General features: G+C 41.5%; 1 protein-coding gene across 1 annotated transcript in view; it reads left to right on the top strand.

Moving 5' to 3' along the window:
• Window positions 1-14,724, top strand: part of FRMD3 (FERM domain containing 3) — a 296,525-nt gene that overhangs the window by 150,853 nt on the left and 130,948 nt on the right. The window contains exon 3 of the mRNA XM_028122279.2: window positions 11,391-11,433. Within this exon, the coding sequence (XP_027978080.1) occupies window positions 11,391-11,433 (43 nt within the window). The remainder of the gene's footprint in view (window positions 1-11,390; window positions 11,434-14,724) is intronic.

The raw sequence follows: 14,724 nt of genomic DNA, 5'->3' as shown, positions 1-14,724 counted from the left end.
TGTCTGCTGGCGTGGCCTGGGGAGGGGAAGGAGAGCACAGGAGCCGGGGCTGTCAGGGAAATGAGAACACGGAGGCTTCCCGACCTGCAGCCCTAGGGGCAGCCATGCTGGGGCCCAGCTGGAAAAGGGGCCTGGCTGGAAACCTGGGCTGCTCGTCTTCACTCGAGTTTCTGCCATATTCTTAAGAACTCATATAATCTTCGTGCCCGAGATTAGGGAGAGGCTGGGTGGTATTCCTCTCATTTTACTGAAAGAGAAAGCTCGGACTGTAAGTTTAGAAGTCTTAGAAGGGATAATTCCAGAAGGTAAAGGTAATACTTGGCTTAAGTCCAAGTATTTTTTCTTAAATGTAACATATTCTTTCCACTGCTTCTCAGGTGTTTGGGTAACTTCTCTTTGGGAAGATGAGGTTTTGGAATAATGAGCTGGATTTCATAATTCTATTTTATTTATTTTTTTAAGTTTATTTATTTTTGTTTTTTAGTAATTTCTACCCGACGTGGGGATTGAATTCACAACCCTGAGATCAAGAGGCCTATGCTCTTCTTTTTTAAGATTTTTTTTTTAATTTATTTATTTGAGAGAATGAGAGAGAGAGAGCGCACATGAGGGAGGAGGGTCAGAGGGAGAAGCAGACTCCCCGCTGAGCAGGGAGCCCGATGCGGGACTCGATCCCGGGACTCCAGGATCATGACCTGAGCTGAAGGCAGTCACTCAACCAACTGAGCCACCCAGGCATCCTGAGGCCTATGCTCTTCTGACTGAGCCAGCCAGGCACCTCCCCTAATTCTGTTTTCTATGATGGTTTAGGATGTCCACTCTCCTGGATTTCCCTTCTGCCTTTTCCCCTTTCCCACACCCAGCTAATGGGAAGTCACCCCCTGTGCCTTAGGTACCCCTTGTGCTCTCCCCACTCCCAAACCCCCAGCCAGCCCAGTTAGAGGAGGAATTATACCAGGACTAGATTGTAGGTGTTGGTTTATAGTCTGCAGGCAGATTGGACCCAGTGCTTTTGATTTTAACTTCCCTATTTCTAAGCATCTGTTTAACCTACCTACATCAGTATCGTTGTCTTTTCTAACTTAAGGACCGTCTGACTCCTACCCAAAGACAAATTCACTTTGGAAATCAACCCCTCTGGGGCAATCGCCTCAAACACCCTTGTGTTTGGGCATTGTATGTCATGTGGCCACTGGACCACTTTCTGATAGTCTGACCTGGAAAATCATAAATGCAAGGACATGCTGAACCCTGATGCCTCCTTCCCCCAGATAGAATTACAGCCCTGGGGTTTTATGTTGGTAGCCAGAAAGAACTAGTGAACTTATCAGTGAGTTTTATTAATAAAAGGAAAAGACCTTTTCTATGTTAGAGCAGTTTGCTTTTTCTAGAAGTACCTTTGGGGAGGACATGGAATGGAATAAAAAAGAATCACAATGATTTTAGGTTTCACTCTGGGGCTGGTGCCAGGAAGCCAGAAAGCATTATGTCCCACCAGCTGCTCCTGCCTTTGAAAGGCTGCTTCCTGCTCTTGGGGACAATTGCTTCACAGATGCTTGTACCTAAGATCAAGAGTGGTACCTAAGATTTAGGACAGCCCTGCACTGAAGAGAAGGATTGTACTGCTGCTTTAGGTCACTGGTCATGAATGTGTCGGCTTAATGAGTCCACTTTTGTTTTTAAAGTCCCAGGGGTATTAAAAAATCAAGACTACTTGGATGCCTGTCTGGGGAGGAGGTATGGGCAAGTAACTTGGCTTTATGGGAAAGGACTTAGCGTACTCAAATTACAAGGAACACAACAGTATCTTAACAGCTTGAAAACTGGGTATTTTGTGGTTCAATTGTGGCCCAAGGTATTAACTTGACAGGTTTGGGGAAATTGTCATATTCCTTCAGCAGAAAGCAGAACTTGGTGTTTAACTAAAATGATTGCTCATAATTGGCTCTGTCTACACCTGATTTCCATTCCTTGGAAGGGATGAGGATTCCTGATAATGACAGGGTGCAATCTTTAAGTCACTTGGGTAACTGGGATGTCCTAATTTTATTGGAGGGAGGAGCAAGCACATGAACTGGTTATCTTGTTTGGGCCAATAGACAGACATAGGAATAAGTGTGGTGAAAAATGCCATTTTATCCTTACCTGAGTTAGGAAAAAAGCAGGAAGATATCCAGGGTAAGACAGTCTTCCTCCTTGGTGGTAGCAAGCTCCTGGGCTTGGTTCAGATGAGGGCAGGAATTAATTAGATTGATAAAGTTTAAGTTCCATCATTAGACAGAGAAGCACTCACTGGAGGCTTCCAGCAGGCAAGGACATCAGAGCTGACAGGAGAGCAGCAGGTTTGGAAGTTTCAAATAGCTCTAGAGACAAGCTGAGAAGAAGACTAGAATGTAAAGATGATGTATAACTTGGAGACATAAAAGCAGTATTGATAAGGACTGATAGTTGGAGCAGACTTTTCTTTTTCATGCATGCTCAAGCAAATGTTGTGTAAAGTTTCAATTGTAATTGTGTTCTATCCATGGAGAGTGATAATGGGGAGTGTCTTAGTCAGCTTGGGCTGCTATAAGAAAACACCTGCTTATGCAGGACACTTAATTCTCACAGTTCTAGAGCCTGGGAAGTTCAAGTTCAAGATGCCGACAGAGTTGGTTCCTGGTGAGAACTCTCTTCTGGGCTTGCAGAGGGCTGCCTTTTCCCTGTGTCCACACGTGGGGGGAGAGAGAGAGCATGTGGGTGCTCTGGTCTCTCTTCCTCATCTTATAAGGACACTAATCCCATCATGGGGTTCCACCATCATGACTTCTTCTAAACCTTATTACCTTCAAAGGTCCCACTTCCAAATACTATCACGTTGGGGGGCAGGGCTTCAACATGTGAATTTGGTGGGTGCTGGGGGACAAACATTCAGTTCATAATAAAGAGTAAGAGTTCTAGTTATCTGTTGCTGTGTAACAAGTTTCCTCAAACACTCAGGGGCTTAAATGAACACAATTTTATCATATGCCAGGATTTTTTGGCTCAGATACTTGAGCAGGGCTCAGTGAGGTGATTCTTCTGTTCCATGTGGTGTTGACTGGGCTCCCTCAGTGGTATTCAGCTAATGGCTGGTTATTCTGGGGGCGTGTGGTGCTCAGAGGGTCCAAGATGTTTTCATTCATATGCCTGGAACCTTAATGAGATGGCTGGAAGGTGGGTCTTGGGGACACCCTCGCTCTGCATGTGGTTTCAGGGCCTCTCCACATGGCCTGTTCAGCTGGGTGTTTGGGCTTCATACAGGGCCTCTTTGGACACCAAGTACAGGTAGAACCACTTACCAAATAAACTGTACAAAAAGGGTTTTGGGGAGAAGTGGTAAGTTTTGGATATGTTGAGTTTGGGATACCTATGAGATGTTGAGGTAGAGATGTTCAGTCTACAGTTGGGAATATGCATCTGAAGCTTAATGAAGAGGTTTAGGCCACAGATGGAGATTTTGGAGCCCATGAGATTTTCACAACCATAAAGCTCTGAGCATAGACTGCAGAGCTGAGGGAAAGAATCTAAAATAAGAGGAGAAACTGAAAGCTAAAGAATATCCTTTTTTAAAAAAAAAAAAAAATGATGTCCAGAAGGTGAAGCCAGCACAGGGGAATGACCAGGAACATACAGAGCAGAAAGAAAAGAATGAGGCAAGAGAGACCTTCTGGAAGCAAGGGTAGCTGTAGACTTAATATAAGGAGAACAGGCTGCAGTGTCAAACATCAAGAAGGAAGGACTATGGAGGACGTTATTGCTCAGGTGCTAAGAGCTTTGATGCCAGGAAGATCAGGCTAAATCCTGGCCCTGCATCTTGCTGGTTGTATGACTTTGAGCAGCCTCCTTAACCTCATTTACTTTATCTGTAAAATGGGATGCTAATAATAATAATAATAATAACTATGCCATAAGATTGTTATTTAAGTGCATTAGTCCATATTATCAACATGTAATGGATCTTTTGCTACAGGCTTTAAAGAGTTTGAAAGGTTTGTGGTTCTGGCAGCTAGACAATCTTTGACCTTACAACAGTTTGGTGATATGAAATTTCTATGGCTTGGACAGCAAATGTTACATAGTGGTAAATTCCTTTGTAACAGGCTTGAGGGAAGCCCATCATTTCTTCTATAACTGCATTTTGGTGTCTTAGTGTATTTGAAAATGAACAGCACTTAGTGTTTTTACAACCTCTATTGCATTTTCAGACGACTACTGGTTTTATCTTTAAGCGTACATTAAGGATTTCTTGGATGTAGAGCAGGGCTTGGCACATGGGTGTTAGGATGGCCCCATTGGTTTAGTAAATAACATTTTATGGGGACACAGCTATTTCTATTCATTTATGTGTTGTCCCTGGCTGCTTTTGTGTTCCAGTGGCAGAGTTGAGTAGTCCTGACAGACCATATGGGCCACAAAACCTTAAATATTTATATTTATAAATATAAATATTTATATATATATAAATATATTTATATTCCTTTTCAGGAAAAAAAAAGTGGTGCTTATGCTTTCTTAGACTTCCTGTTTCCACCTCTGTTTCTTAGGTGTTTCTTTTCCCAGCTGTTACTTCTGTTTTGCTTATCCCCAAGAACCCAGAATGCAGGAGCAGTTATGGTTGAAGGAATAAAAATATTGCACTGAAACAGTGAAGGTTTTCTTGCATGGGTTGACTGCCAGAAGGACAAGAACTTGGGAGTGTGCCTGGCCTATAGATATTTCTGCTGTTGTTGCCATTGGGTTGTAGATTTCACTGAAACTGGAGTGAAAACCATTGGTTACTGGTAGCTAACTAGCTAGGGCCTGGCTCTAACTGGATGATCCAGAACACTGTTAGGTTGCATTCATTTGGATGGTATTCTTCTTTCCTCTGCAGAGGCCAGAGGGTCTAGAAATGGCATAAATTGGCTAGATAATGCAGGGAGACGGAGTTACTCTGGGGCTTTGTCCAGGTGAGATGTGAGAATCAGGCCATCTTTTCAGGGCTAGGATGGGAATTGGTCAGATTGTGGGTCTGGTTACTTCTGAGGGGAAAAACCATCTCCTGTCTGGGAGGTGTATTCATTGTTTAAAGCCCCATTCATTATTTAACACATTTCTCTGGGCCATAGATCATTCTGGTTTGGGCACTGGGTGTTTTGAGAAACATAACAGAGAGGTGTGTAATTTATTCTGTAATCATAGGCTGAATCAATTTCAAAAGAAGCCCAACATTTGAAGATAACCAAGTATGTTATATTGTTTACTTTGGGGAGTGTTCCCCCCCCAACCCGGGCTCAGCAGCTGCCAAATTAAAAAATCAATCTACTTCGTTGCAAATCACCACCTCACACACCCACCTTCCTTCCCCCCCCCCCCCCACCAAACAAGCCAAAATTGGAAAGTACAAAAGAAATGCACCATTTCTATGATGGGGTCGAGAAAAATGATCTCTTAGGGCTAAGTATAGCTGGGCCTAGCAAAATTTAAAAAGAAGCAATTGTTAGTAATGTTTTCATACTTCAGGTTCATACAATGTGGAATGTGAGAGCTGAAGTAATCTTTGGGGTTCTGGAATCTGCCCCACCCCCAAGACCACAGAGAAGGGAATCAGGGCATAGAGGGGTTAGTCAGAGCTCTGCTTTTCACCCTCTTTGTGAGGCTTCATTCACCTTCTCCTCTTTGCTTCAAGGTGCTATCAATCAAAATAAATTTGTTCTAAGAAGTGGCTTGAAATGGTCAGGCTAGATTGTCCAGACTGAAAACTCTGTTAAATTGGGACCTCCCAGAGGGGGATATGCAGGTTACTGGGGTTCAAGCCCACGGCAAAAGGAATAAAACCTCCAAGGGAAGGATTTTAAATACCATGGGGGGAGGGCAGTTTTTGGTGGGGAGTTAGGGAGGCCGTCTTGGCTCTGGTACCCAGAAGTGGATTTGGAGATAAAAATTCCAGTTTTATTAGGAAGTGTTCCCAGGAAAAAGGCTTTCAGGAGCTTGGGGGGATTGGGGCAGGGAAGGGAAGGAGGTCACGCAAGTGTGTGATGTTGAGCAAAGTTGTACAGAGGGTAATTTGGGCTGAAAGCCACAGAGGATTTCTGGAAGAGTGTAGGTCCTGCTTTAGAGTTGTCCTGGCCAAGGGGCGAGAGAGCAGAGGTATTTATCCTCCCACACCTGTCACTTCTTAACCTGACAGTTAAGAGGTGAGTGGGGGAGGCTCATTCTCCATCCTGCATTCTGAGGCAGCCTTCCCCAAAATGATTACTCTGCTGTATAACTAAGGGGAAAAGGGCATCCAGGGGGAATTGGGCAGAGCCCTGCCAGGTTCTCTGCAGACACCTTCCTAAGACTTTCAGATCATGTTATAAACATAACAGGGAGAAAACAGATCAGGGCATGCCTCCTCTGGTTCATCTTACTTCCTATAAGCTCATTAGGTAGAATCGCTCATTGGATTTTAGCTTCTTTTTTTTTTTAAGATTTTTATTTTTTTATTATTTATTTATTTGACAGAGACAGAGACACAGCGAGAGAGGGAACACAAGCAGGGGGAGTGGGAGAGGGAAAAGCAGGCTTCACTGCTGAACAGGGAGCCCGATGCGGGACCCTGGGATCATGACCTGAGCCGAAGGCAGACGCTTAATGACTGAGCCACCCAGGCGCCCAGATTTTAGCTGCTTTAGTCTTTGGAATTCCTATTCTAAATGAAAGTTGAGGAAATGAAGGTTTCAGTTATAGTAAACCAGCTGCAAATTCAGATATTTGGTTGGCAGGCTTTTCTTTCTACCTCTCTTAGGGAATTTCCGTTTCCAGTAAGGAAACAGACTTAAAACAAAACAAAACACAAAACAAAACAAAACAAAAAAAAACAACTACCATATATTCCAAGTAGCAACTGAAAGGAAAATAGCAATGCAGTAAATGTTCTGAGCCTCAGATCTAATTACTAAGCACACAGCATCCTGGTTGTTTCTTTCTCACTGGCGTGTAATCCATCTGTACGTATAGTAACAGCAGGAGTTGTTGGTGTCGTACAGACTTGAATTCATTGCCCAACTCACAACTCTAAAAGGTAGAAGGAAAAAGGGGAGGAGAATTACCTTTCATGTAGAGCAGAAGGCAGATGGGATGGGAGTGTGAGAGGTAGAGAGGGAAAGAGGTGGGCTCACCAAGAGGAGCCATTGCACCAACTTGAGAGTGTCTGAGTGAATGCGAAGAAGATGGGAACAGCTGGTGTTTGAGCTTTAACTAGGCTCTAAGCTCTGTTCTAAGGACTGCTTTAATGCATTAACCTACTTAAACCTCACAATGGTGCTGTAAGTGGGGAAACAGAGGAAGAAACACGCTGGAGGTCACATCACTAGTAAATGGCAGAACTGGGATTTGAACGCAGAGCTGGTGGCTTAGCTGCACTTGGCATCTGCCTGTTATATATGAAATTCTTTGTCTTGAGTCTGAACTACATAAAAATTCACCTTTATCCTCTGAGTAGAGCTTTGCTTCCTTTTTTAAAAATTGAATTTTAATTATTCATGTAATGGGTGAATACATGTGAAAAGTATAAGTTAAAACATCACAGATGAAACAGAAGTCATGGTTTCCTTTGAGTAACAGGATTTCCTGTTTCCAGGAATTTCCTTCTAAATTCCTGTTTTCTCCCTGTTACGTTTATTGTGTATCATTTCAGATCATTAAAAATACATTTAGATGCTTACTATGTATTCTTTGAAAATATAGGGTAGTGTTTTGTACTTTTTACTTAAAAAAGAAAACACTAATTATATGATACATTGTGCAGAGGTTCCCAAACTTTGTTGATTTATGGCTCTCTTAGTATCTTAGTAATTATTTCATGGGGCCCTAGGTCAAAAGTACTTATTTCATGGTGCTCTACCTAATAAGAGTTAGGGACAACAAACTTAGTATTTAGGTCCTAAATAGCTTAGTGGCCATTTAAAACATGACGTACATGAAAATAATGTTTCCAGTTCATTCTTAACCACAATTACCTGGGAACAGGATGTGTGCACCTGTCGGACAGCCCCTGGCTCCTCAGATTCCAGGACCAGATCAGATAGATACTGCCATACTCATTGCCTTGCACACCTCTTTTCGCATGGTACTAGCTTTTTATCACAGCAACCGCTAAAAACCCAGCATTGCAAAAAGTATGACATCAAAAGAAATATATCATGATCTAATGTTAGAGCTGGGAACTTCTTTGAACTGCTAGTTTGCACAGTGGGTATCTGACAGATTTCTAGAATGGCTCCTTTTCCCTGGGGTGCTTCAGTGCATGATTTGAGAACTGTGGCCATAGTTATAAATTTTGCAGTTCACTTTTTTCATCACACAGTGTGTTTTTAGAGATCTAACCATGTTACCCATCAAGATCTACGTCCTATAATACACTGAAGAATCCTCTAGAATATGAACAGATGACAGGTTATTTACCATTTTCCTGATGATGGCCATTAATAGTCTAATGTTTTATAATTTAATATAATCTTGCAGTGAGAATCCTTGTTATGTTCCTCTGTGTTCATGTGGGCAAAATGGGGAATAAGGGAATTGTGGGGCCATAGGCCAGTCAAGAGTTTTAAATTTTAATAAATGCTCACAAACAGAGCTTGACCCTCTCCAAAGAAATGATTTACTATAATCCTTGAAACATGACTAATGCTGGCTTATTTTTCTCAGGGCTCTATACCCCATGACTATCCCACTGCAGAAGAATAGTTGTCCTGGTAGAAAAGTATGTATTGGTCACACTGTACATGTAGGTAATTAAGATACATGAGGTTTGAGAGGCAGGTGTAGGGTGTGAACAGGCCAAGGGGAGGAGGAAGGTCAGAACCCATCAGAAACTGCAGGGTGTATTTGGTAGGACAAGGTGGTCATTCATTTAGAGTAAATAACTTATTTAGGGCACAGATGGCAAATATTTTGCAGGCATACCTTCCATGTTCCCTACCCCTCCATGGCAGACACAGCCAATCCATCATGGCCCTCGTTCTCATTGCGATTTTGATCCTTCTTCACAGCCCTGGGAGATTGCCACCAACTAACTGGTATGGGCATATACAAATGGAACGTACCTGTCATCCCTGGAGGCAGAGAGGAGGAGGAAAGGCAGGTTGAAGTTAGGCAGAGAAGGGCTAAGGAGTTCAAATGATGCCAAGTAAGGAGAACTCGGAAAATGCATTTCAGACTTTATTGGCCAAATGACTAGTGATTCTCCTTTGTGAGACAAGAGCGGTAGGTATTGATCTCAGTTGGTATTTGTTTTCCTGCCTTTGTTCTAAATTATCCTATTTCTAGAAAAATAATTTAATCATCAGAGGCCCCTTTTATTATTCTCCTCCATGGGATATGGTCTGCTAATTAAACTGTACTTATTAAGTAACAGCATCAGCAAACAAACATTTATTGATATTTTTCACATGCCAGGCATGGTTTAAGTGTCTCATGTTTATTAACTTTTTATTAACTTCTAAAATCCTTGCAACAACCATGCAAAGTAGGTATTACTGCTATTCCCATATGATAGTTGCGGAAATTGAGAGCGAGGTTAAACATTTTGTACATGGTTATACAGCTAGTAAGTGGCCCATTAATGTTTTTCCACTGTTCAGTGATAACTGTGTAAATGCCAAGCATTGCTTCTGACTAGAAGGAGATAACCAAAAGTAGAATGATGGTCTCCAAAGGCCTGGAGAAAGGGGGCTGCAGAGTGACTGTTACTTAGGGCTAGAGTTTCATTTTTACAAGGTGAAAGTGCCCTGGAGAAGGATGGTGGTGATGGTTGCACACCACTTTGAATGCATTTAATACCAGTGAACTGTACACTTAAAAAGGTTAGGATGGTGAATTTGATGTTGTGTATGTTACCACAATTAAAAAAAATGAAAAAGGGAGGAAAAACCAGGTTCTCAAAATGAACAGACCTAATTTTGATCAGAAGCAAAGAAACTTGCCGTGTCCATTTGTGCAATACATCAGAGGTAAATGTATGGTTTTCTGTCCAACTCTTCATGACATTGACATGGTTAAAAAATACCCTATTCTTGCTTTAGAAGACTGTAGCGATCTGACACCCTGGATTGGAAACTCTTGATTTGACCACTCCATTTTTCAGCTCCTGGGGAAAGAAGGAATGTCGAGAATAATGTTTTAGAGCAGACTGATCTTTGGAGAGACCACATGGCCAAGGTGGAGGGCCTGTGCTCTGGAATCGCACTGTGCGCTGGTTTCACCACTTAATCTCTGGATGACCTTAGGCTAGTTGTCTAATGTCCTGAGCCTCCTAATTTCTCATCTGTAAATGGGGTGGTAGTGATGGCCCATGGAAATGCTTAGAGTAGCACCTGGCATTTAGGAAGCACTCAGCATAGGCTAGCTCTTCTTAGACTTTATGGTTATGCATTTATATCAAATGGTAGGGACATTACAGAAGTCTGAGGCTTAGGCGGATGACACAAATGGGGTATAAGCCTCAAGGGATGGTAAGCATCCTCCTTTCCTCTCTAGTATTGAACGTGAGGGTGCCTGGTGAGGGCTCTCTGACCTCCCTGATGGATACCAACGGCATTCCTATTGTCTTTAAAAACTGCAGGTGTATAGAGCGATGCTTCCTGACATGCCCTGAGTGGCTTCAACAACGTCAATGGTTAGGGATATCAAAAGCTGCCTGGCTCTCAGCATGTTGGAATGACCTCCACTCACAGTGTGGAGCGAGTGGCTGCTGGGATCAGCATGTATCTGCTTCGAATACCTGTCACTAACACCATTTTGAGCTACCCAGGTCTTTGGGCTTCTTTGTTTTGTGATAGAGCTGGTTTTTCTTCTAGACGATCTCAATCCTCTGAAGTAAGATATTTATCACTTGTTCCTCCCTACTATAAAAGAAGAATTGCCTCTGTGTGATGGGGCTCATGCTGGCTTGGCCCCCTGTTCACCTGACAGGGGCTACCTGGCAGGGGGATGGGGTGCTGAAGCTGTCTTGGACTGTGACTCTTTGAGGTCGTGGATGTCCAAGTCTTTAGCCATTTGTGGCTTGCCCAGAGCAATGGAACTCCACCTCCTAGGGTCCACTAGAGCCACGAGAATATCCCACTGAAGTGCATGTTCTCTCCCTAGTTCTTCTCTCTTAGTAGGACTCAAATACTACTCTGTTAATTCTCAGTAATTTATAACCTTGCCTGTTGTATTTTCATTATGGAATTGTTTGTGTTGATCTTTGGAAGGTGGAACCTTGAGGAAATATTTATGGGAACCAAGACTGTACTTTGTTTGAAAAAGACTACATTAAATTTCTCTTAGTTATTAAGTATGCATCCTATGGTTCAACCATTTGACCTATAATCTCTCTCTCTTTTTTTTTTTCTTCTCCCTAGCACTGGCTTGAGCCTAATAAGTCCATCTCCAAGCAAATGAAATGTAAGTGTCAATCTGTGGTTTCACTTTTGCTATGAACTGTCCAAAGATAGGTTCTGTTTCTCGACCAAGTTTCTCCTTCCAGGGAAGAAATGGCTGTGGAGTTGAAGATCTGTGGGTGGGGGCTTCTCTCTCTCCTGTTGGTTGCTGTGTGACTTCTCTTTGCTGGACTTCGTCTTCCCTGTAGTCACTCTTCCCGTCACCTTACCTTCAGAGTTCATATTCGAACAGGAACATTGGAATTAGATGATTAAGTATCAGTTAAACATAACCACCAGGTGCCTGGTTTCTTTGGATTGTGGGGGTTGCTAGTAAGTGGTTCAGGGTGGAAGGTGCAGTCCTGCGGGGATGAGAAAAGTGGGTGTATTTTGAAACTAAACTCTTGCTGCTAACTTTACTGAAGATTGTTTTATTCTTTTCTATACTTCAGACTCCCTACAATAATTTCTTCCCCCTGAGTAATTGTTTTCAAGCCCTTGTGTTCTGAACTGCCTTTTTTTTTTTTTTTTTTTAAATTGATGAGCTCTTGGGGAAATTGCCTTGGGAAACATCTTTTTAGAACATCTGGTCATCCACTTTGGGTGTTGTGAGGAGGGTGTTGACCGGGTCCTTGATGGCATGGTGTTTTGTCTTGGTCATCCGTGCTAGGCTGTAGTCAGCCTGCTTTTATTTATGATTTGGAGCAGGGCTTCTGAAATGCACTTCAGAAATTCATTGCCTGCCCTGAAATCCATTTATCCCTCCATGTCAACTTTTCCAGGGCTCTGAAATGTAGGCGATAAATCAGTTTCTCATCGGAAATCAGTTTAGCGCATATTATGTCACTTATCATTATTCAAGGGATTCTTTCCTTTTTCAAATACAAAGAAATTATTCTGGGCAGGGTTTTTAAGTGGGAAAAGTAAGAAACTGAACATGGATGGCAAACTCGCAACCAGTACATCTATTCCTTAACCCTCCTTTTTCCTCCCTCCTGTTCCCTCCCCCCTGATCCCTCCTTCCCTTTGTCCCTTCTCATTCCTCTTCCTTCCCTCCCCCATCTGTCTGGAACAAACTCTGTCTGATCAGTGCAGGAAAGACAGCCAGGTTGTTCTGGGGAAGGCTGATGCCCATGGCTGCTGGGAGCCATGGCTGATGCAGGAAGCTGACAGGAAAGTTGTATGAGGCGAAAACAGGAGCAGCAGTGGACATGCGATGTCCAAAGGGGTCAGTTTGTTGGGGTGCAGCTGGAATAGAATCGGAATAAGCATCCAAGAAGAAATAGGAGGACAGAGGTATCAAGAAGCTCTATATAGAATGATATGAAGGATAAGAATGAATTAGCATGTCTGGAAAAAAAAAATTCCTGGAGCACCTGCGTAGCTAACTCAGATTAAGCATCTGACTCTTGATTTCTGCTCAGGCTATAATCTTGAGGTCCTGGGATTGAGCCCATGTGGGGCTCCTTACTCAATGGGGAATCTGTTTGAGATTCTAAGATAACTAAATGAAAAAGAGTCTTTAAAAAATTGCTGATACCTAGCTTTTATCCCTTAGCTACTAAGTTTTGATATTTTTATGTGTTTTAAAATGTTCAAACAATTTCCCAGGAAGCTTATTTATAGTAAACGGTTCTTTGACTTTGGTTCTTAAATGCCATGCAATATTTTCCTTAGGCTACACATATTTTTAAAATATAAATTTATCTCTAAAGTCGGATGCCTTTCAACACTTAATAGAAGAAACAACTTTTTTTTAAATAGAAGAAACAACTTTTAATTTGCAAAGAATTTGCTGCTTAAGAGCTTTGTCTCCATGCTAAGTAAATCTGAACAACTAATTGAAAATTTACAAGGTTTGGTAAAAGTGTTTTAAGGATTGACATTTGACTGCTGGCCAATGTCAATCTAATAACAAATGAAATCTGAATCAGGAAAGAAGAACTCTATAAAATTCAGTTTCTAAACCAGACCAGCTGACTCCCTGATTCTAGGAACTGGTAAAGGTCTTATCTATCACCCAGTCTGCTGTTGTATTTTTGAGGACATTACTAAATAAGAAATCGTGTAATTTTCCCAAGATCACAAATCTAGTTTTGTTGTTGATGATGGCGTCTTTTAGTATCAACACTTTCTGTATTCTTATATGTATATCCTGGAAATATTAACTTTACCATAAATTCAAAAAAATGTTAAACTAGGACTTGTATATTATTAACCCAGAGAAACTGGGTTCAACTTCTGGGACTCATCCATGAATCTATCAAAAGGATCTGGTTGCAGGTGTTCCAGGCAACTTTCTTCTTGGGTATGTGTATAACTTTAATCCTGTGATTGTCTTTGAGTAGCCAATGAGGGCAAAATTTTTTTGAGGAATGGTTTGATGGCAGACTTTCAGGTTCTTTACCCTGTCCCTATTAAGATCTCTTTAACTATGGGTGTTCTCAGGAATGGTATTTTCCAGGGTTGGCTGAAGGTCAGCTGCCCTGATTAACAAACACTCTACAAAGACATTATTATCTTATTAGGATTTTTAAAGATAGTTAATTTTTATTTATTTTACTTGTTTAAAAATTTTCCCTTTTTAATGAGATATAATTGGCATATAACATTATATAAGTTTAAGATATGTAACATAATAATTTAATATATGTATATATTGCAAAAATGATCACCATAGTAAGATTAGTTAACATCCATTACCTCACATAGACATTCACACCTCATATATTAAAACAGGTTTTAAATAATGTCCAGGATTTTTCTTAGTCTGTGTTTTCATTTTAAATTCTTCTGAACTATTTCCTTTCTCTTCCCCCATATATCTCCAGGCCCACTCCAAAGAAATAACTGTTAACAGTATTTTATATAGCCTTCTGGAATTTCTTATGTATATATAAACGCCCCCATCATATATATGACCTTTTATAAACAGAAATGAGATCAATCTCTGTTTTTCTTCACCTTATTTTTTAAATAGCTTTAGAGATTTTAATATCAGTGATTGATGACTGACTTCATTTAATTTATTAATTTTTATTACTTTTTAAAAGATTTTATTTATTTGAAAGAGAGAGTGAGTGAGTGAGAGAGAGCGTGAGCCAGGGAGGAGTAGAGGGAGAGGGTGAGACAGACTCCCCACTGAGCGGGGAGCCCGAGGCAGGGCTCAGTCCCAGAACTCTGGGATCACGACCTGAGCCAAAGGCAGGTGCCCAACTGACTAAGCCACCCAGGTGCCCCAATTGACTTTCTGACAATTACATGAATATGTAACAGACATCAAAATATTTTCTAGTAATTTGCAATTATGCATTAT

The sequence above is a fragment of the Eumetopias jubatus genome, unplaced genomic scaffold (genome assembly GCF_037043125.1).
Source record: "Eumetopias jubatus isolate StellerSeaLion01/CBP00866 unplaced genomic scaffold, mEumJub1_p1.0 scaffold_15, whole genome shotgun sequence".
NCBI lineage: Eukaryota > Metazoa > Chordata > Mammalia > Carnivora > Otariidae > Eumetopias > Eumetopias jubatus.
The sequence above is the reverse complement of the archived record's forward strand: the minus strand, read 5'-3'. Positions and strand labels throughout refer to the sequence as shown.